General features: G+C 39.8%; 1 protein-coding gene across 7 annotated transcripts in view; it reads right to left on the reverse strand.

The window, feature by feature from the left end:
* CCDC57 (coiled-coil domain containing 57) overlaps window positions 1-23,026 on the reverse strand; it is a 266,795-nt gene that overhangs the window by 67,077 nt on the left and 176,692 nt on the right. For 3 of the 7 annotated variants that reach the window (XM_072645391.1, XM_072645390.1, XM_072645395.1), the window contains 2 exons: window positions 21,554-21,673; window positions 9,888-10,104 (listed from right to left, as the gene is read on the reverse strand). In XM_072645391.1, coding sequence (XP_072501492.1) covers window positions 9,888-10,104; window positions 21,554-21,673 — 337 coding nt within the window. Of the gene's footprint in view, window positions 1-9,618; window positions 9,738-9,887; window positions 10,105-21,553; window positions 21,674-23,026 lie in introns of those variants that run through there. The other 4 variants (XM_072645392.1, XM_072645393.1, XM_072645394.1 and 1 more) reach the window with 4 other exon arrangements.

A 23,026-nucleotide genomic window follows, 5' to 3' on the forward strand; every position in this document is an offset into this window, starting at 1 on the left:
GTGAAACATGGACAGTCTACCAGTGCCATGCCAGGAAACTGAATTGCTTCCATTTGAACTGTCTTAGGAAAATTCTGAGGATCACCTGGCAGGATAAGATACCAAACTCTGAAGTCCTTGCTCGAGCTGAACTGCCAAGTATTCAAACTATGCCTCAGAGAGCACAGCTTCAATTGGCTGGCCATGGTGTTTGAATGCAAAATGTACGCTTGCCAAAAAGACTATTTTATGGAGAACTCACGTGGGGCAGGCAATCGCATGGTGGCCAGAAGAAGTGATACAAGGACACTCTCAAGGTCTCTCTCAAGAACTTTAGATTTAACTGTGTAACATGGGAGACACTAGTGCAGGTCCACTCAGCATGGCGTGCCCACATCAGAAAGGGTGCTGTGCTCTTTGAGCAAAGCAGAATTGAGACAGCACAAAGTAAGCACAGGATGCACAAATTTGGGATATCTACCCCAAATATTCACACAGACTATCTGTGCCCAACCTGTGGTAAAACATTCTGAGCTCATATTGGTCTGATTAGCCACAGTTGGACACACTGAAATTTCACTTTATCATGGTGATAAAATTTGGTCCTCTTCAAAGAGTAAGGACAACAACCAACCAACTTCTTGATTGCCCCACTTACTTCTCACCCAAGCCCTGCATTGTCTGATACCTCCCAATTGCTTCCAGCTGTTTCTCACCCTGGATTACATCACTAGTTACCCTAGTCCCATCAAGACTTAGACCATCCTCCCAGACCACTAGAACACCTCTAGATCTTTCCCATGAACTTTCTGTATATAGGTTCCATCTAGCCTCCATGAGGGCACTCAGGTTTAATCCAGCACAGACTCTGTCTAGCTGAGATTCTATCTGGCCTGCTTGTCAATACGAGCGTTACAAATGGTTAGGCTTCTTAAGAGTCAACCCAAGATGGCGAATCTTTAATAAACTTTGTTTTTCTTTGGTTTAAAGAAGTCTTAAGTAGAATTCATTCGAGCAGGACCGGATGTGTTGGTATTTTGGTGACCCCAAAATACTTACTTACCTCCCCCTCCTTGGCCATCCCTTCCTTCCCTGGTTTTCCCTTCCCTTTTCCTCTACCCCAACCCCCCTCAATTCCTATCTCATTTTCCTTCCATATCACTTACCTTGTATCTCCTCCACTGGCCCCTCTGCTCGAGGAAACCCCTACTCAGGCTCTGAATTCAGGCCCCACCCCCATAACAGTCTCTACAGTATCTCTGCCTGTAACCTAGGACTCTAGTCTAGGCCTCTGCCACAGGCTGTGCTGAAGTGCCTACAGCCCCACTCCCTGAGGCAACATCTGCTCTGACCTCAGACCCCGCTCCCATGGCACTCTCTGGGGAACCTCCCCCTTTAATCCCTACTCTTCCTCTGGTACGAGTGGATCTTTCCCCTTGCCAGCCAGATCCTCTGGCCTCCAGCCAGATCCTCTGGCCTCAAAGCATAATCCAGTTCAGCAGGCATTCCTTAGCCCCTCCCTCACAAGAAGTGGGACTTCCTATCTTCCTCCACAAGCCCCTGTCCCCACTGAGCTTTTTCCCTTGAGGGAAGTGCCTGCCTCACCTAGCAGGGACAATCAGAAAACATGTTCCATTCTCCATTTCAGATCTCACTCAGATTAAAGGGAAACTAGGGAGATACTTGGAAGACTCCACTAAGTTTACTGAGGTTTTTAGGGACATGTTTCTACAATCTGAACTTTTTTGGAATGATCTACATATTCCTTTTTCTACTTGCTGTACAGTTGAAGAGAGGAGGAGAATCTGGGAGCAAGCCCAGAAGAGTGGAGATTGTTTGGCTAGTAATGACCCCAGGAAATACACCTCTGGAATAGCTGCTGTTCCCCTTAGTGACCCAGGATGGGATTATCAGAAAAGTGAGGACAGAGGAAAAAGAGATCATATGGCATTTTGTTTGCTAGACGGCCTAAAAACTGCATTTAAAAAGCCGATAAATTTTCAAATGATTAAAGAAATTACTCAGGGAGAAAAGGAAAACCCTGCCCTTTTCCAAGACAGCCTGATAGAAGTCATTAAAAAATACACAAATTGAGATCCTGACTCTATGAAAGGGGAAGCAATCCTTAGTATGTATTTCATTGATCAGTCTGCCCCAGATATTAGAATGAAACTACAGAAAGTGGCAATGGGACTCCAAACACCTCAGGCTCATATTGCTTTTGGAGTTTTCAACAACAGAGACTTAGCCAAAGTAGAGGAAGATGAGCTTAGAGATAGAGAACATGCTCAGTTTTTGGCTGCCACCATAGCCAGGAAAAGACCTGAGGGTATTCCTGGTAACTTGGGTCTTGTAAGACCTGCTTTCAATGCCACAAGGAGGGCCACTGGTCCAAGGAATACCCCTTTAGGGTGCCCTCCCCAGGACCAAAGCCTCCAGGACCGTGCCCAATATGTGACCAGGAGGGACATTGGAGGAAGGATTGTCCCTGAGGTTGGAAGAGTAGTGGAGCCACCCCCCCAGTGCACTGTCCTCCAGTCTTCTCAGGACTTGGAATGATGGGACAACCCAGGGTTTGGCAGTGCTCCCACTTTCTTCATTTCTCTTGCTGAGCCCTGGGTGAATATTGAGGTCAGAGGTAAGATTACCTAATTTATGACTGACACCGGGGCAATGTTCTCTGTTCTAATTACTCTGGCCCTACTTGCCCCTCCACCTGTCAGGTTGTGGGCATAGAAGGGAAAACTAAGGGATATTGAGAGACATACCTCCACCCCTGCCTGTTTGAAGATCTGTTGTTTGAACACTGTCTCCTTATCATCTCCTCTTGTCCCACTCCTTTGCTGGGAAGGGACCTGATGGTGAACTTGGGAAGCCAGTTTTCTCTAGTCAAGCCTCCCATTTCCATTTTTCCTCTGGTTACCAGATCTTCCCATGTTCCTCTGGAAGTGTGGGAGACAGCTGAGCCAATTGTTTGGGATCAGGGAATTCCTGGGACAACTACTCATGCCACCCCAGCCACTGTTCGCTTTAAGAATCCTAATGTATTTCCCCATCCCCTGTCAACATCATATTAAGCCTGAGGCCTGGAAAGAACTACAACCTTTAATTGAAAAATTCCCTAAGTACAAAATTCTTGTCCCTTTTCAATTTCCATGCTATACTCCTATCCTTCCTGTAAATAAAACCTAATGGAGAAAATCAGATGGTCCAAGACCTCAGGGCCATTATTGAAGCTGTTATTCCAATATATCCCATAGTCCCCAACCCATATATTATACTCACTCAAATGCCCAATGGTTTTCCACTCTGGATGTCAAAGACACTTTTTTTGTGTGTACCTCTCCAAGGCAGATTCAGTTTATTTTTGCCTTTGAATGGACCCTTCCTGGGGAATCAAGTCTATGCCAGTTAACATGGACAATCTTGCCCCAAGGGTTTCGAGATAGCCCTTATCTATTTGGCCAGGCTTTAGGGGATTTAAGGGACCTGAAACTAACAGACAGTAGCCTAATTCAGTATGTGGATGATATCCTTGTCTGTAGCCCCACCCGGGGGGCTTCTTTGGCTGCTGCCACAGAATCCCTTAATTTCTTGGGCACTCAAGTCTATAGGGTCTCTCTGAACAAAGCCCAGATAGCATGCCAATAGGTAAAGTATCTGGGTCATGAACTCACACCCACTTCTTGATCCTTAACCTCTGAGAGAAAAAGGACAATCCCTGTTCCAGCCACTAAGAAACAACTTTGAGCATTTCTAAGCATGGCTGAGTTTTGTAATGATAATATTTAATATAAATTTTGGACTTTAATAAGGGCCAAAGCAAGAGTCTGGACCTAATAGTCTCTTTTGTTATCTTAAATAAACTTAGAGAATGCCTTTTGGTATGTCAGCAAAGCAAATAGGGCTGACTTAGCAATTCCCTTAGGAGACCCTTTTCCTGGCATCTTAGTGATAAGGAAAAACACAGAAGTCCTGGGTTGTAATTTCAACTTTGTCAGCTCTGTTAAGATACCTTTTCTTGTGTCAGCAACTTCTAGGACTTGTTTATGGCAGGATGCCTGCCATCAGAGTGATGGGATTTTCTCCTTATCGTATGTCCCAGAGACACAAGCTACAGCGAAGAAGTCTATATAGCTTGGAATCATAAAACCCAACTGAAGTTACTATGTTAATTGTCTTGTCTTACTAAATTTATGATTTGTTCAACTAAGAGAGTTCCTTGCTCATGGCAAAATGTATTTAAACCAGAATATTTCTGTACCAGGAAGTCAGATAATCTCTGGCTCCAAAATATTATGTTACCGTTTCTTTAAAGGGAATTGTTTAATTAATTAAATCATAAAATGTATGCATTTTGTTTGTTGCTTTTTCTTTAACCAAGTTTTCAGGTTAACAGTAGACTCTGGATTCCTAATTTTGGTCTTATTGCTAAACCTCTTTATGACTCTACTCAAGGCCTGGACTTACTCCCTTTAGAATGGAGTCCAGATCAGGCTAAAGCTTTTGAAACTCTGAAAATGAAATTAACCACCACTCCAGGACTAGCCCTACCCAATCGAGAAAAATCTTTCACTCTGTATGTTGATGAAAGGAGGGTTAAAGTTAGAATCTGAGGCTTTGGGAGTTTTAACACAGTCTTTGGGACCCCCCCCCCCCCTCCCCCGCCCAGGCTGGTTGCCTATTTTTCAAAACAATTAGACCCAGAGGCTGCTGGATGGCCTGCATGCCTCTGGCCAGTGGCTGCTACAGTCATTCTAATTGAGGAAGCCTCTAAATTTACACTGGGCCAGTCCTTAGACTGTTTTTCATCAACACTACTTTATATAACTTTATATAACACCATATAAATATAGATATAGTTATATAGAGCCTAAATTTGTTCCTTTGCAAATTCTACTTACTACTACTGGTTTTACTACCTGGGGTCAAAAGGAGTAAGTCTAGTTCATTTTCCACAAGATAACCCTCCAAATATATGAAGACAAATATGAGACATCTGAGAAAACATGAACTAGGATCCCCAAATGTACAATCCTGATTACTGGTCAGAATCAACTGGAAATAATGGAGTTATCTGTGATCTTTGTAATTTGTTTCTGGTCACAAATCTTGTTTTGACTCCTGTGTGGTCATTATATTGGCAGATTTTAAAAAACACACAACCAAAAACAAAGCATTAAATAACCTTCATTAATAGCTGATGATATAGTTCTTATTTCTTTCTTTTAATACATTCCAGGGTAGTGCTGACTCCAGCTAGTTCCCTTGTAGTTTAGGTTTGAAAATGGAACAAAATGAGACTCTTGTTAAGTGAAAAGTGTTGACTTGAATAGAAATGGATCCCTCTAGGCTCCATATTGACATAGAAAACCACAAATTAGTATTAGCTATATTGTACTGTAGTATTATTATTTTGTTAAATATTTCCCAATTATATTTTAATCTGGTTTTGGGGCACTCCAGAGTTTTTCAGGCTGTTTGCTCAGTGAGTTTTGCACTTTTATTGTAAGTCATTCAACACTTAACAAAGAGAGGTCGACTTAGTCATAAAAGAAAAAAATTCTACAAAGTTAAGAACTGATTCAGTTGAGAGAAGTTCCCTTGCCTAAGTTACTTATCTTGATTCCAGTCAAGAGTCAGAGCACTCCTAGAGTTCACTGAGGCTCTACTGTATTCAGGGGATAAAGAAATGACCTCAAGAATGGAAGCCTTTAGTCCCCTGAGCCAAACAACTCTTAAGGTATCAATACCTTTTAAGGAAAAATTAAGCTAACTTTCATGGGGGAAGGAGATTGCTCCTTCTTTAAACAATACTGTATTGTTTAAAATATTACTGGACCTAAAAGACCACAAGTACTGAAATTCTAGGAGAGATTATTAGAGTGAAACCTTGATTTCTTACCAATTACTCTAGCTGATGGTGACACTCTCAGGGAAGTGTAATATAAGAAAAAATTCATTTTCAGTCATTTCTTTTTTTTGAGCCATGAATTCATTGAGCAGGGAATTCCCAGCAATGAAACTACTTCTATCAATGCAAACAAGCTACCAACTTATAGTTTTAGAGTTGAGATATAGGCGAGGTTAAATGACTTGCCAAGTGTAAGAAAGCCAGTGTATGTCAAAGGCAAGATTTGAACTCTGATCTTCCTGACCTGCGTGCCAGTTCTCCATCCACTAAACCTAGCTCCTTCTCAGTCATAGGGGTTCTATAACAATAAGATATTTGCTGTGGGCCACTGAAAAAGTCTGGTATATGACCCTTTGGTTGATTAAGTCTCACATTCCTACCACCTCCTAGGAGTACAATTAAATTCTATAACTACAGCCTCCTTTAATATTCCTTTGTGATATTCTACAAACATCTCAACCTTAGTTTAAAGAATATTGAGCCAGGCTAGATCTCCTAGAAATAAAGGAGAAGTGTAGACCTGCAGAAGAAGAGAAGCTGACACAGTGAGTGTCTCAGCATCTGCTAGGGACACTTTTTTTTCATATTTTAAAGATGCTTTGTTTCTAATTCAATTTTATTTTCACTTCTAAATTCTCTCCCTCCCCAACCCACTGAGAAGGCAAGAAGTATAAAACCCATTATAAATGTGAAGTCCTGAAAAAAAAAATTTCCACATTAGCCATGTTCTAAAAAAAAAAGAGTAAAAAAATGCTTTAATCTGCACTCTTGAGTTCATCAGTTCTCTATCAGGAGGTATTCTAGTATTTTTCATTATGAGTCTTCTGCAGTTGTGGTGAATCATTGTATCAATCAGAGTTACTACGTCTTTTACAGATGATTATTTTTACAGTATTGCTATTACTACGTAAATTGTTCTCCTGGTTCTGTCCACTTCAGTTTGTTTCAGTTCATATAAGCCTTCCCAGCTTTCTCTGAAACCATCCCCTTTATCATTTCTTACAGCACTACACTGTTCCATCACACTCATATACCATAACTTATTCAGCCATTCCCCAACTAATGGGCATCTCCCTCACTAGGGATACTACTTAAAGGTACTCCGAGAAGTTAGGGCTTTTCCATATTCTTCACTCTGGAGGTTCCCTTTAGAATTCAAGGTGGGGGGTTGTTCAAACAAATTGGGATTTGTTCTGTGAAGTTTGGGTTCGGTCAAAGGGCTGCACGTAAGGATCTAGAAGGCCACCTGTGGCCTCGAGGCCACAGGTTCCCCACTCCTGTGTCTAGATTTTGTCTATAAACTTTCATGGAAATAATGGGGTTATTATAAGGAAATCTCAAGCACTAGCTATCCCCAGATTTCCAGTGATATATCTTGGAACTGCAATAGAGCTATTTATGTAAGGACATTTGCCAGTTGAATATCATGAGAATAAAATTAGAACTGAAAGAGGCCTTAGATGCCATCTAGCCCAATGTCCTAATTTTTCAGAGAGGGTAAGAGAATTGCTTAATGTCACATAATCTGGGAGTTGAACCTCGGTCTTCTCCTTCAGCATCTACCTACCTTTCCAATGATCTACTCTGCTTCCTTAAGAAGTGACATTTGTTCACTGTTAATTAGGGAAATGCAAATTAAAACAGCTCTTAGGTACCACTTCCCATCTATCAGATTGGCTAATATGACAGAAAAGGAAAATGATAAATGTTGGAAAGAATGTGGGAAAAGTGGACCACCAATACATTGTTGGTGGAGTTGTGAACTGATCTAACCATTCCAGAAAACAATTTAGAACTATGTCTAAAGGGAAATCAAACTATGCATACCCTTTCATCCAGCAATATCACTCCTAGGTCTATATCCCATAGAGATCATAAACAAGGGAAAAGGGCCTACTTGCACAAAAATATATGCAGCACCTCTTTTTGTGGTGGCAAATTGGAACTTGAGGGGATGACCATCAAATGGGGAATTCAGGTGGCACATGAATGTATGGAATATTATTGTGCTATAAGAAATGGCAAGCAGGCAGATTTCAGAAAAATTTGGAAAGACTTACTTGAACAGACGAAAAGTGAAATGAGCAGAACCAGTGAGACCATTATATGTAGTAACAGCAACACTGTGCAACGATCAACTGGAAAATGCTATCCTCATCCAGAGAAAGAGCTAATGGAGTGTGAATGCAGATAGAAACATACTCTTTTCACTTTATTATTTTTGTGTTCTTTTTCCTTTAGCAAACTGTAATTCTTTTTGTAAGCTGTTTCTTCTTTCACAACATGAATAATATGGAAATATTTTTTATATGATTGCACATCTATAACCTATATCAAACTGCTTATCATCCTGGGAGGGGGGAAGAGGGAGGGAGAATATTTGGAATGTAAAATTTCATAAAAAAAAGAATGTAAAAAATTGTCTTTACATGTAATTGGGAAAAAAATACTATTAAAAAAAAAAAGAAGTGACACTTACCAGATGGGTTTAGCAGAAACACAATATAGGCCATTAGCCAGCTGCTGGCTCCATTAGCATTGCTGCAAAGACCTCAGAGATATCCTTTTTACTTCTAGGATACTCCTAGAACTGGCAAGTATCACACCTGAGACCAAGGCCCCAGGAGCCAGAGCAAAAGAGCCTTTCCCTATGTGTACTTCCCTCCTCTTAGATTTTACAGGTTTCATGCTTTCTCTGTCACTGATTTCTGGTTTACTGTAAAAATTTGTAGCTAATGTCTCTAATCTGAATGGAAGTTACTGAGGGTTAGGAAACTGTATTCAAACCTTGTAGTACAGCTGACAGCTTGAAACAGCAACAATATTGTCAGCTGACTTTCCATGGGCTCATAACAGCCAATCACCACCTCTGCTTCTCAAGTCACTGACAATGCCTGGTCTAAATACATACAAATTTAACTTACAGTCAGGAACTCAGGACAACACAGAATAACAGCCTGCTGTCCAAACCTGCCAGATGAACTAAGCATAGGACATTTGTAAATATTCAGTTTAAATATCAGTCACCTCTTCAACTCAGGTACTGCTCTTATATCTCCATTGAACCTCAAAGAGCTTTCATGTCCCCTTCCTCTATCTTTCTGTCTTATTATTTGTACTTCTAACATATATCTCTCCTTCTCTTCTCAAGTTGGGTCCTTCAGGAGGCTTTGCTCATGTACTTCAACCCATCTACTGCTTATCTACCATTTGTGAGCTAGGATATCAATTTATATTCTATTTCCCCCAAAAGCACGGTCTGGGTGAGAGAAGAGAAAAAGTCTAACAAGAAAAAGCCCAGTGCAAACTGGAGCCTGACTGCATATCTAGTGTGAGGCATGAGGTACTTATGCTATTCAGGGTAGACAAAATTTCACTGATACAGGGATAGGAACTCACCTTTCACAAGGTGAAAGCATTGTATAAATTACAGCACATAATTTGATTATGGAGCAATGACTATTGCTTACAACTCAGTTAAAGATCTCTGTTTTAAACAACGTACATTAATATTCATGTGCACACCATAGTGATAGCACTGCACAAGAGAGAGAGCTTCCTTGCTCTTTGGATCTTACTTCCTATTTGCTACTGCTAATATTCAGGCAATACAAGGGAGGTGCAGGGCTATGATTTAAAAAAAAAAAACAACAAAAACAAAACCTTATAAACAGAAGCATCAAGGCAGTGGAAAGAAAAATAGATTTGTGATTTAAATCCCAGTTCTCCTACTTATTCCTTGTCACCTTAGGCAAATCATTCAATCTTTTAGGGCCTCAGTTTTCTCATGTGTAAAATGAGGAGCTGAACTAGATGACCTCTTCCAACTCTAAATTCTATAATCCTGTAAATAAGAGGAAAACATTGCATTTATTTGTTTCTGTAATAGCCTCAGGTACAACAATATAATCTTCATTAACATCACCAGCACTATCGTCTTTACCAACAAACTTTACTGAGTGCCCACTCTGTATAGATCACTGTTTTGTCTTACCTGGAATGGAGTCATCTTGAGAGGTGAAGCCAGAAGGACTAGATCCCAGATCTAATATTTGCCATATATCCTGAAGGGAGCTGCCAGCCTGAGATGATGATCTTTGGGTATGGTGTCTATTTTCCTCATGCAATTCTTGGGCCTCAACTGGCATTGGAGATCTGTTTTCTTTCTCCTGAGCCGATTTACTAATCCTCATAGGAGTATTAAGTTGGATCTATGAAAGTTAGAAAGTACCTAATTATCCCAGAAGAACTCCAGAAAGCGACAAGGCTCCTAGATTCCAGGAACCTCTTGATAAAGGTAAAGGAAAATAGAAAAGAAGGAAAATCTAGAGATTTTAGTAGTGAATTCTAGAAGGCTACTGAGGATAGGCATTTTTCTAGGACAGTGCCTTGTGTATGTATCAGTACTTCAAGAATCTGTGACTTCATTTTTATCTCCTCCATTCCTCTCTCCCCATTAGTTGTTGCTAGGGCTAAAAACATTACTTACTTCGTTGTTAACCCTTTAATGATAAGATCCTATAAACATTGCTAGGATGGTCTCCAGATGACAGGCGTATAATTCTGGTTATTCCAGGTCAGTAGGATTGGCGTGAGCTTTACTAGCACAGCTTTTGAAATTCTAAGATCACTGTGGTCCCACAATAGGGCATCAGAATAGAATTTCAATAGTCTTGCACATAATAGTTATTTAATAGAAGTTTAAGTTAATTGAATTGTGGATCTCTAATGTTTTGAGGAACATTTGGGTATTAGGAGGGGTTGAATCAGACAGTACTTCCTGAAATCTTAGATTTGACATATTCTGGAGGGAATGCAAAGATCTAGGATAATTTTTCTGCTTGAATAAACACAGAGAAAAGGAGAAAGACTGTTGATTAAAGGAAATAAATGCATGCATGTAGGCATCTGCACCAATAATTTCAACTCCTGGTATAGAAATTTCTTCCACCAATGTAGAATGGAAATCCTTCTGTGATTTAGATAGTTTGGGGAAATCAATTTCTAAGCACTGTGGAGTTGGAGGAAGGCCGAATATTTATGAACACAAAGAAAGGCCTCGCTTCTGCAAGCTGTTCAGGGCACAGTTACTTCCACTTAACTTAGGTATACACTCAGTACTTATTTCATAGAAATTCTGACACAGATGAAGCAGATGCTTGTTGGGACTGGAAGCTCAATTCCGTGTGGACAGTCTCGGGCAGGTAAAAGTGGGACTTCTAAATCTTAGAGTCTTATGAGGCCCTCCACGAACAGCGGGGGTTCGAGAAGGTCAGACCGAGCTAGCTCGGCTAGCTCGGGTATTTCCGCCTCTCCCCCGGAGATACCTGATGGGTGGAGTCTCCCTGCCCTCGAGGTCGTCCCGGATTGGAGCACACCTAGTTACTTAACAGCACGGTATTGAGATGCAAACTGTGTGGCTGAAGATTAAGTAGGATTGAGGAAGCCTAAAAGCTCTCTTAGCACGTGTGGAGCCAAAGAGAAAAGTAGGGCTCCGCTTCTTTTCTTTCCTCTCTCCCCTCCCCCTCTCTCCCCGCTTGTACTTCTACTTCCAATCCCTTAAGCTTAGCCTTCTTAGGAAATCTCCCCCTCTTCGTCCTAAGAAAGAAGACCCCCTGCACTTGTAACCGAAACCCTGTAATAAAGCTCAACCCCTGTTTGACTCTGGAATGTCCTTTCTCTCATACGTGCATCCGGCGTGGCCAGCCGAAGACCTGGACAGGTAAGAAAGACTCAGGTAGCCCAATACGGGCCTCCAGGCTTGGCAGATGCTGATTATTATTAACATCCATTTTTGACCACATAAAATGACTTTATTGAGTAGAGTACGTTTGTGGCTAGAATTGAAGCCACTTGAACAAATTCAATTCAATTCATATGTGCTAAGTACCTACAGTGTGGAAGTTATTATTTTTTCTATTTTTCCAGCTGGCTGAAAAATTGTTCTTTGTGGATTGGGATCTTCACATAGCATCTACCTCAAAAATAAGATCAAGCAGAAGAATTTTTCAAGACAGCTACAGTGTGTTGGTTTTTCAAGGTACACACTAGTGCAGGAAAAGATCTTGAAAAGATACTGGATGAAGAAAAGCCCAATGATGGGTCTGAATTATCAGGGGCTAAGAGAAGTGATCTTATTCAGGTCTGGAGACCGTGTCAAAAAGCTAAGAAAATTTTTTTATCTCACAAGAATGGGCTCAATTTTTCTGAATCATACCAAACCATGTCTACATTGACCTGTCAGAACACACCAAAACAAAGGTATTTTAAATGATTCTTTATCCTGCATGGGGGAAGGTCAGACTGTGTGTGTGTGTGTGTGTGTGTGTGTGTGTGTGTGTGTGTGTGTGTGTGTGTAGAGCTCCTGTACAGAAAAAACATGACTCTGTTTAGAAAGAAAGAGGACATCAATTTAAGAAAGGTCTCATTGGGTCCCACTTTGTACTGAATAAAGCCTAATAATTTGGCTATTTTCTATATTCACAATGAAATGCAGTGTGGAAAGAGAATGACAGATTCCTGCAGGTTTCTCCTTATTACTGGTCTACCAAAATCCAAGTCAATATTGGCTAAAGGTTTTGTCTTTTAATCACTAAATTTTTTTTTAGCCCAATTCTCTGCTGTTTTTTACACCTTCTGCTATTCCCTTTCTGAGAGAACACTGTTTTCTGGCTCTCTTTCCTCAGAGAGGACTTTCACCTTTTCTTTCCTTCTTTCTTCCTTTCTTTCTTTCTTTCTCTCTTTCTCTTTTTCTTTCTTTCTTTCTTTATTGATCTGATTTAAAAACAATTTTAAAAAAGTTGATAAGAGCCAAGACGGCAGAGAAAAGACAACTTGCCTGACATCTCCTTAGCCCTCTGAACACCTTTAAATAATGCCATGAAACAATTCCTGGAGCAGGGCAGGGTGAAATAATTTTCCAGTCAAAGATAACTTAGAAGATCAGCAGAAAAGGTCTATCAAAGACCCAGCCTCAAGAAATCAGGAGCAGGTCTTGAGAGTCACTGAATCAGAAGTGCAGTAACTGCTTCCAGAGCTCTATGCCCACAGAAGTAGTCAGAAGATTATAAGGGTCTCTTTGCTAGCACTGAGGCAGGACTCTATTGCTTTGTCCACACTTGGAACTGGATTACAGTTCTGGGTGGCAGTCTCAGGGCAAGGAGGAACACTCGCCCACCAGTTTGTGGCCACAGTGGAACAGGGAACTTCGTCACAGTTCTGGGACAGAAAAGAGTACTTGTGGTCACTCACAGACCAGAGCACTGTCAGGAGAGTAGTAAATACACCTCTCTTTAGACCATAATAACTCTCTGAAAACAGCTGCACAAAACCTTTAAAGCTTTGGACAGTGTGCCCTCCACCCTGGAAGCAAAGCTCCACTTTAGCAGAGAGTTAAAAGTTAAGAAATAGGCTGGGAAAAGAAGCAAACAATAGAAAACAAATTCTGACCACAGAAAGTTACTATGGTGACAAAGAAGATCAAAACACACATTCAGAAGATAACAAAGTAAAAGCTCCTACATCCAAAGCCTCCAAGAAAAATATGAATTATTCTCAGGCCATGGAAGAGCTCAAAAAAGATTTAGAAAATCAAATAAGAGAGGTAGAGAAAAAAATGGGAAGAGAAATAAGAGTGACACAAGAAAATCATTAAAAATAAGTCAACAGCTTGGTAGAGGAGACACACAAAAAACAGTAGAAAAAATAACATTTTAAAAAACAGACTAAGCCAGATGGTAAAAGAGGTCCAAAAAGTCAATGAGGAGAATACCTTAAAAAGCAGAATTGGCCAAGTTGAAAATGAGGCAGAAAAATTCAATGAAGAAAAATACTCCTTAAAAAGTAGAATTGGACAAATGGAAAAGGAGGTACAAAAGTTCACTGAAGAAAATAGTTCCTTAAAAATTAAAATTGAGCAAGGGGAAGCTAAGGACTTTATGAGAAATCAAGACACAATAAAACAAAACAAAGAGGATGAAGAAAATAGAAGATAATGTGAAATATCTCATTGGAAAAACAATTGACCTGAAAAATAGATCCAAGAGAAATCATTTTAAAATTATTGAATTACCTGAAAGCTATGATCTAAAAAAGAAGTTAGATATTATCTTTCAAGAAATTATCAAGGAAAACTGCCTTGATATTCTAGAACCATAGGGTAAAACAGACATAGAAAGAATCCACTGATTACCTCCTGAAAGAGATTACCAAAAGAAAACTCCCAGGAATATTATAGCCAAATTCCAGAGCTCTCAGGTTGAGGAGAAAATATTGTAAGAAGTCAGAAATAAACAGTTCAAGTATGGAGTGACAGTCAGAATTAACACAAGATTTTAGCAGCTTCTACATTAAAGGACTCGAGGGCTTGGAATATGATATTCTGAAAGGCAAAGGAACTAGGATTACAACCAAGAATCACCTACCAGGCAAAACAGTATAATCCATGAAGGGAAAATATAGACATTCAATGAAATAGAAGACTTTCAAACATTCTTGATGGAAAAATGAGAACTGAATAGGAAATTTGACTTTTAAATACAAAACTCAAGTGAAGCATAAAAAGGTAAACAAGAAAGGGAAATCATAAGGGATTTAAAAAAGGTTAAGCTGTTTACATTTCTACATGAGAAGATGATACCTGTAACTTACAAGAGCTTTCTCATGATTAGGTCAGTTAGATGGACTATATAGAGGACAAAAGTATAAGTTGAACATGATGGAATGATATCTAAAAAAATAAAATTAAGGGGTGAGAGGAATTTACTAGGTGAAAGGAAGAGGTAGAATGGGGTAAATCATCTCAAAAGAGGCAAGAAAAAGCTTTTACAGTGAAGGAGAAGAGGGGAGAGATGTGGAGGAGTGAGTAAACCTTACTCTCATCAGAACTGGCTTAAAGAGGGAAGAACACACACATTAAATTGGGTATAAAAATCTATCTTATCCTATGGGAAAGTAGGAAGGGAAGGAGATAAAAGAAGGGAGGAGTGATAGAAGATAGGGCAAACTGGGGGAGGGGGTAGTCAGAAGCAAAACACTTTGGAGGAGGGACAGGGAGAGCAGAGAGAGAATAGAATAAAGAAGGGAAACTAGGATGGGGAAATAGAGTTAGGAAGAGTAACTGTGAAAAAAATTTTGAAGCAAATTTCTCTAATAAAGGCCTCATTTCTCAAACATATTGAAAACTGAGGCAAATTTCTAAAAATAAAAGTCATTCCCCAATTGACAAAAATGATCAAAAAATATGATCAGTTTTCAGATAAAGTAATTAAAGCTATCTATAGCTATATGAGAACATGCTCTAACCACTACTTAGAAATGCAAATGAGGTAGCTGAGCCAAGATGGCAGAATAAAAGCAGAGACTTCTCTGAGCTCTCCCCTTGAGCCCTCCAAATACCTATAGAAAATGACTCTAAACAAATTCTAGAGCTACATAAACTGCAAAATGACAGAGTGAAACAAATCCCCAGCCCAAGACAACCTGGAAAATCAATAGGAAGAGTCTTTTCCACTGGGCAGGGAGTGGATCGCAGCCTGCTGTGGGCCGCACTGGCACAGATGAGCCAGAGCAGGCCACAGGGACTGAATCATTGTAGCTGTGGCCGTTTCCAGACTTCTCAACCCACAAACACCAAAAAAGTGGAAAACTCTGTGGGAACTGGGTGAAAGAAGAATGCACAGTCTGGCCAGTGCAGTCCCAGTTCCAGGGTGGTGGGAGTGGTGGCAGTGGCAGCGGCAGCCAGCAGTAGGGGCAGCAGCAGCAGCAGGAGCAGCAGCAACAGAGGCAGAGATTGTTTTTGGAACTCTGGGCCCACACAGAGTGGGGGATCATGGGGTTGATACAAAATCTCTGAAACCTGTGACAGTACATCTACCTCCAGCCCCACCCCCACTGGAAGAAGAGTCCTACCTTGACAAAGAGTTAGAAAGTCAAGTTTTTGGCTGGAAAGATGACTAAATATCATAAAAGAACTCAGACTATAGAATCTTACTTTGGTGACAAAGAAGATCAGGGCATACAACCAGAGGAGGACAGCAGAGTCAAAGTTCCTACATCAAAAGCTTCCAAGAGCAATATGAATTGATTGTAGGCCATGGAGGAGCTCAAAAAGAATTTTGAAAATCAATTAAGAGAAGTAGAGGAAAAATTGGGAGAAGAAATGAGTGAGATGCAAGAAAATCATGGAAATTGAGTAAACAGCTTCCTAAAGGAGACCCAAAAAAATACTAAAGAAAATAACACCTTAAAAAATAGACTAACCCAAATGGCAAAAGAAGTCCAAAAAGCCAATGAGGAGAAGAAGCCTTAAAAAGCAGAACTGGCCAGATGGAAAAGGAGGTCCAAAAGCTCAGTGAAGAAAATAATTCCTTCAAAATTAGAATGGAACAAATAGAAACTAATGACTTTATGAGAAATCAAGAAATTATAAAACAGAACCAAAAGAATGAAAAAATAGAAGACAATGTGAAATATCTCATTGGAAAAACCACTGAACTGGAAAACAGATCCAAGAGAGATAATTTAAAAATTATTGGACTGTCTGAAAGCCATGATCAGAAAAAGAGGCTAGACATCATCTTTCAAGAAATTAACAGGAAAACTGCCCTGATATTCTAGAACCAGAGGGTAAAATAAATATTGAAAGAATCCACCAATCACCTCCTAAAAGAGAACCCAAAAGGAAAATTCCTAGGAATGTTGTAGCCAAATTCCAGAGTTCCCAGGTCAGAAGAAAATATTACAAGCAGCCAGAAAAAAACAAATTGAGTACTGTGGAAATGTAATCAGGATAACACAAGATCTAGCAGCATCTACATTAAGGGAATGGAGGGCTTGGAATATATTTCAGAAGTTGAAGAAGCTAGGATTAAAACCAAGAATCAGCTACCCAGCAAAACTGAGTATAATACTTTAGGGGAAAAAATGGTGGATCAATAAGATAGAAGCATTCTTTTATTATTATTATTATTTATTTATTTATTTATTTATTTAACTTTTAACATTCATTTTCACAAAATTTTGGGTTCCACATTTTCTCCCCTTTTGTCCCCTCCACCCACCCCAAAACACCAAGCATTCTAATTGCCCCTATCACCAATCTGCTCTCTCTTATATCATCCCTCTCTGCCCTTGTCTCCATCTTCTCTTTTGTCCTGTAGGGCCAAATAACTTTCTATACCCCTTTACCTGTATTTCTTATTTCCTAGTGGCAAGAACAGTACTCGACAGTTGTTCCTAAAACTTTGAGTTCCAACTTCTTTTCCTCCCTCCCTCCCCAGCCCCTCCCTTTGGAAGGCAAGCAATTCAATATAGGCCAAATCTGTGTAGTTTTGCAAATGACTTCCATAATAGTCCTGTTGTATAAGACTAACTATATTTCCCTCCATCCTATCCTGTCCCCCATTACTTCTATTCTCTCTTTTGATCCTGTCCCTCCCCATGAGTGTCGACCTCAGATTGCTCCCTCCTCCCCATGCCCTCCTTTCCATCATCCCCCCCCCCTGCTTATCCCCTTATCCCCCACTTTCCTGTATTGTAAGATAGGTTTTCATACCAAAATGAGTGTGCATTTTATTCCTTCCTTTAGTGGAATGTGATGAGAGTAAACTTCATGTTTTTCTCTTACCTCCCCTCTTTATCCCTCCACTAATAAGTCTTTTGCTTGCTTCTTTTATGAGAGATAATTTGCCCCATTCCATTTCTCCCTTTCTCCTCCCAATATATTTCTCTCTCACTGCTTGATTTCATTTTTTTAAGATATGATCCCATCCTCTTCAATTCACTCTGTGCACTCTGTCTCTATGTTTGTGTGCATGTGCATGTGTGTGTGTGTTATCCCACCCAGTACCGAGATACTGAATAGTTTCAAGAGTTACAAATATTGTCTTTCCATGTAGGAATGTAAACAGTTCATCTTTTGTAAGTCCCTTATGACTTCTCTTTGCTGTTTACCTTTCCATGCTTCTCTTCATTTTTGTGTCTGAAAGTCAAATTTTCTTTTCAGCTCTGGTCTTTTCATCAAGAATGCTTGAAAGTCCTCTATTTCATTGAAAGACCAATTTTTCCCCTGAAGTATTATACTCAGTTTTGCTGGGTAGGTGATTCTTGGTTTTAGTTCTAGTTCCTTTGACTTCTGGAATATCCTATTCCATGCCCTTCGATCCCTTAATGTAGAAGCTGCTAGATCTTGTGTTATCCTGATTGTACTTCCACAATACTTGAATTGTTTCTTTCTAGCTGCTTGCAATATTTTCTCCTTGACCTGGGAACTCTGAAATTTGGCCATAATGTTCCTAGGAGTTTCTCTTTTTGGATCTCTTTCAGGCAGTGATCTGTGGATTCCTTGAATACTTATTTTGCCCTTTGGTTCTAGAATCTCAGCGCAGTTTTCCTTGATAATTTCATGAAAGATGATGTCTAGGCTCTTTTTTTGATCATGGTTTTCAGGTAGTCCCCTAATTTTTAAATTGTCTCTCCTGGATCTATTTTCCAGGTCAGTTGTTTTTCCAATGAGATATTTCACATTATCTTCCATTTTTTCATTCTTTTGGTTTTGTTTTGTGATTTCTTGGTTTCTCATAAAGTCATTAGCCTCCATCTGTTCCATTCTAATTTTGAAAGAATTATTTTCTTCAGTGAGCTTTTGAATCTCCTTTTCCATTTGGCTAATTCTGCTTTTGAAAGCATTCTTCTCCTCATTGGCTTTTTGAACCTCTTTTGCCAATTGAGTTAGCCTATTTTTCAAGCTGTTATTTTCTTCAGCATTTTTTGGGGTCTCCTTTAGCAGGGTGTTTAATTGTTTTTCATGCTTTGCTTGCATGTCTCTCATTTGTCTTCCCAGTTTTTCCTCCATCTCTCTAACTTGATTTTCAAAATCCTTTTTGAGCTCTTCCATGGCCTGAGCCCATTGAGTGGACTGGGATACAGAAGCCTTGACTTCTGTGTCTCTCCCTGATGGTAAGCATTGTTCTTCCTCTTCAGAAAGGAAGGGAGGAATTATCTGTTCACCAAGAAAGTAGCCTTCTATAGTCTTATTTTTTTCCCCTTTTCTGGGCATTTTCCCAGCCAGTGACTTGACTTCTGAATATTCTCTTCACACCCACTTGGCCTCCAGATCCACCCAGCCAGAGCTTGGGGTCTGAGATTCAAATGCTGCTTCTCAGCCTTAGGGCTTTGGCGGGGGCAGGGCTGCTATTCAGTGTGAGATTAAGTTCAGGTGCTCAGGTGGGGGCAGGGCCACCTCACAGGCTCAGTTCCCTTAGGGGGTTTATACAGAGACCTTCACCAATGGATCCAGGCTCCTGCCTGCTTGGGGAGCCCCAGTCTGCTCCCACCTCAGCCAGTGCCTCCCGAGGGGGCCCGAGCTATGGGGGCACCCCACTCCCCTCTCAACCCGCCAAAGAGACTCTCTCACTGACCCTTGTCACCTGTGGATGGAGGGACCCATGCGGCTGTTGGAGATTCCGTCCCTGAAGCCTGCCTGGATCCGCTCCTCTGGGCGCTGCGTGCGGCCAAGAAGGGCTGGGCTCTGTGTCTGCAGCACGAGGACCTTTTGTGAGTGGTTTTCAGGCATTCTGGAACAGAAATCTTGTCTGTTCTGTTGCTCTGTGGCCTCTTCTGCTTCAGAACTTGTTGGAAGCTCTTTTTTACAGATATTTTATGGGCAGTGGGTTTGGAGCTAGTGTATGTGTGTCTATCTACTCCGCCATCTTGGCTCTGCCCCCTAGAAGCATTCTTGATGAAAAGATCAGAGATGAATAGAAAATCTGACTTTCAAGCACAAGAATCAAGAGAAGCATGAAAAGGTAAACAGGAAGGAGAAATCATAAGGGACTTACTAAAGTTGAACTGTTTACATTCCTACATGGAAAGATAATATTTGTAACTGATAAGACCTTTCTCAGTATTAGGGTAGTTGGAGAAGATGATAGATAGATAGATAGATAGATAGATAGATAGATAGATAGATAGATAGATAGATAAACAGACAGACAGGGTACAGGGTGAGTTCAATATGAAGGGATGATATCTAAAAAATAAAATTAAGGGGTGAGAGAGATATATAATGGGAGGAGAAAGGGAGAGACAGAACTGGGTCAATTACCTCACATGAAAGAGGCAAGAAAAAGGTTTCACAATGGAGGAGAAGAGGGGGGAGGTGAGAAGGAATGAGTGAATCTTACTCTCATTGGATTTGGCTTAAGGAGGAAATAACATACACGCTTAACTGGGTATCTTACCCTACAGGAAAGAAGTGGGGAAAGGGATAAGAGAGGGGGTTGATAAAAGAGAGGGCCGATTGGGGGAGGGGTAGTCAGAAGCAAACACTTTAGAATAGGTACAGGGTCAAAGGAGAAAATTAGGGGTGGGATAGGATGGAGGGAAATATAGTTAGTCTTTCACAACATGACTATTATGGAGGTGTTTTGCATAAAAAATGATTAGCACAATGCTTGCAGAAAAACCTGGAAAGACTTACATAAGCTGATGCAAAGTGAAATGTAGTATGTTAGATGATCAGGTACGAATGACTCAGCTATTCTCAGCACTACAATAATCCAAGACAATTTTGAAGGACTTCTGATGAAAAAATGCTATCCATCCCCAAAGAAAGAACTGATGGTGTCTGAATACAGATTGAAGCATATGTTTTTAAATTTTTCCTGAGGTTTCTTTTGGTCTAAGTATTCTTTTACAACATGATTAATATAGAAATGTTTTGCATGACAATACTTGTATAACCTCTATCAAAACACTTGCCTTCTCAATGAGGGGGGATGGGGTGGGTGGAAGGGAGAGAATTTGAAATTCAAAATTGTAAAAATAAGTGTTAAAAAATATTTTTACATGTAACTGGGGAAAAAATAAAATACCAAATAAATAAATAAACCAAGCTGTTGGAATCTGAAAAAAAAAGTTATTGAAAGCTTTGATTTTTACCTAATCTTTATTTTTTAATATATGGGTACTACCTCCCTGAACCATCAAGCCATTCCTTGTAGCAAAGAATAAAGAATCTTGAAGAAAAAAAGGAGTTCAGCAAAACTAACTAATGCATCAGATCTGACTTCATATACAATGATGAACCTCGTCTTCTAAAGCTCTTGATGCATTGAGCAGTCTGACTTAATCATCTAGTCTCAGCCTCTTTCTACTATTCTAGATGAAACTGTTTCTTCATTTTTTTTTTTTCTGCTCAGGACTTTTAATTCCTACTGCTAGCTGTCATTGATTAGCTAACTGTACAAGTATCTTGTCACCAATTCTGTCTGATAAACACAACTCTGAATAAAGTGTTTTATCATTATAAGTCCTCAGCAACTCAAGATCAATGAATTACCAAACAACACCTATCATCTTTTAGGAAATGAACTTGTTGCAGTTTAATGTGATGTAGTAGAAAAAACATATCTGGACTATTTGGAATTGAGGTTCGGCTATGAATCCCAGACCTGTCACTTACCGCTCTGCTGTAATTAGATGTCACATAAGCGCTCTGAGTCTCAGTTTGCTCATATGCAAAATGAGGGGATTGGAATAGATTAAGGTCTCTTCAATCTCCAAATCTTAAGTGTAGACTTTTTTGGAGGTAAAGAGCATCTTCATCAAATTTTCCATGTTAAACTTCTATGACAGTAAATTGACAAACTGCTACTGTACCTGAGCAGGAGGCAAATTTGATTCTTCCTTAAAGTTGCTTGGAGCATCATTTCTGGTTAAAGTTTCTGGGGCATTTTCAGATAATCTAGAAAAATAGTTTTGTTGGGCATACTGTAGCTCCTGCCATAGAAAAGAATCAATACAAAAGAAACTTAAGTACTCTGTGTTTTATTCAACATGCAGAACTTTAAAGTCTTTCTTACTATTAGAAAAAAAGCTGTTTCCAAATTTCCATGATCGGGGAACTGCTTGATCTGGAGACTAGATATCTTTTCTTACATGTTTCTGATCCCTTAGCATTACTGCTTGCTTGGTAATTTAACAAGCTGCACAAATCTTATTTCATTATTCTTTACAATACATTTAAGAGAGGAAAGAATGGAAAGTACTAAGTCCAATGCGCACACACACACACACACACACACACACACACACACACACACTTCACTGGAAAAGGATAGAACTGAGATTAAAATGTATTGTCATTATGTATAGGGGGTGCATGTGAGAAATTGGCTTACAGATATTTAGAATTACAACATTTGGAAGATGTCCTCTCAACAGGTTTGGAACTGATACAAGGGCATATCAGTGGAATGAATGTTTTAGGTTCAGTATGTAAAAATTAAGATCCCTAGTTATACAAGCAGCAAAAAGTTTGGTCAAAAAAAAACTGTCTGAAGGATTTATCTGTGGATTATTACTAGCCTGGGTCCATTAAGAAGTTGGCTTAATTCAGAGACAACAGCATATATTTCTAGACAAATTAAGTATGGTAGTCTATATTATGTAGCAACAACACTGGATAGGTAGGTGATGCAGTGGACAGAGCACCAGGCCTGGAGTCAGGAAGACTTCTCTTCCTAAGTTAAAATCTGAGGTCAGACACTTAAAAGTCGAGTGACCCTGAGCAAGTTGTAACCCTGTTTGCCTCAGTGCTCATCTGTAAAACAGACCAGACAAGGAAATGGCAAACCAAGAAGATCCCAATGGGGTCGTAAAGAGTTAGAAACAACTCAGAAATGACTCAACAACAACAACAGGTTAGATAATTTAAGCACATCATTAAAAACAGGGTCAAGTCAGGAATCTAGTCCCATATATTTGTTAAGTTTACAGAGATATCTGGCCATGAATATCCTGCCCTAAAATCACAGCAGCATAAACTAAGCATTAGAAGGAAGCCGGAGGATTTCTATTGTAATCCCTACTTAATTACAAACCCATATATGTAAATCCCCCAATCCTTTCTAAATTCCTTTCAAAATAGCTAGATAATAAAAAAAAGTCTGGTAGTCAATAAGAAGCATACCTTTTCATTTCCAATGCAAGGTCTTTTACCTGTGCCCTTGATCCCACCTATTCCCACCTCTTCCAGGATCATTACCCATTAATTATTTCCGTTTACCTCCATATCTTGTCCTCTGCTAGGGTTCTCCTTATTGAATTTTTTTCTTATTCAATGTTTTACTC

Source organism: Notamacropus eugenii, chromosome 2, assembly GCF_028372415.1.
Source record: "Notamacropus eugenii isolate mMacEug1 chromosome 2, mMacEug1.pri_v2, whole genome shotgun sequence".
Classification (NCBI taxonomy): Eukaryota; Metazoa; Chordata; class Mammalia; order Diprotodontia; family Macropodidae; genus Notamacropus; species Notamacropus eugenii.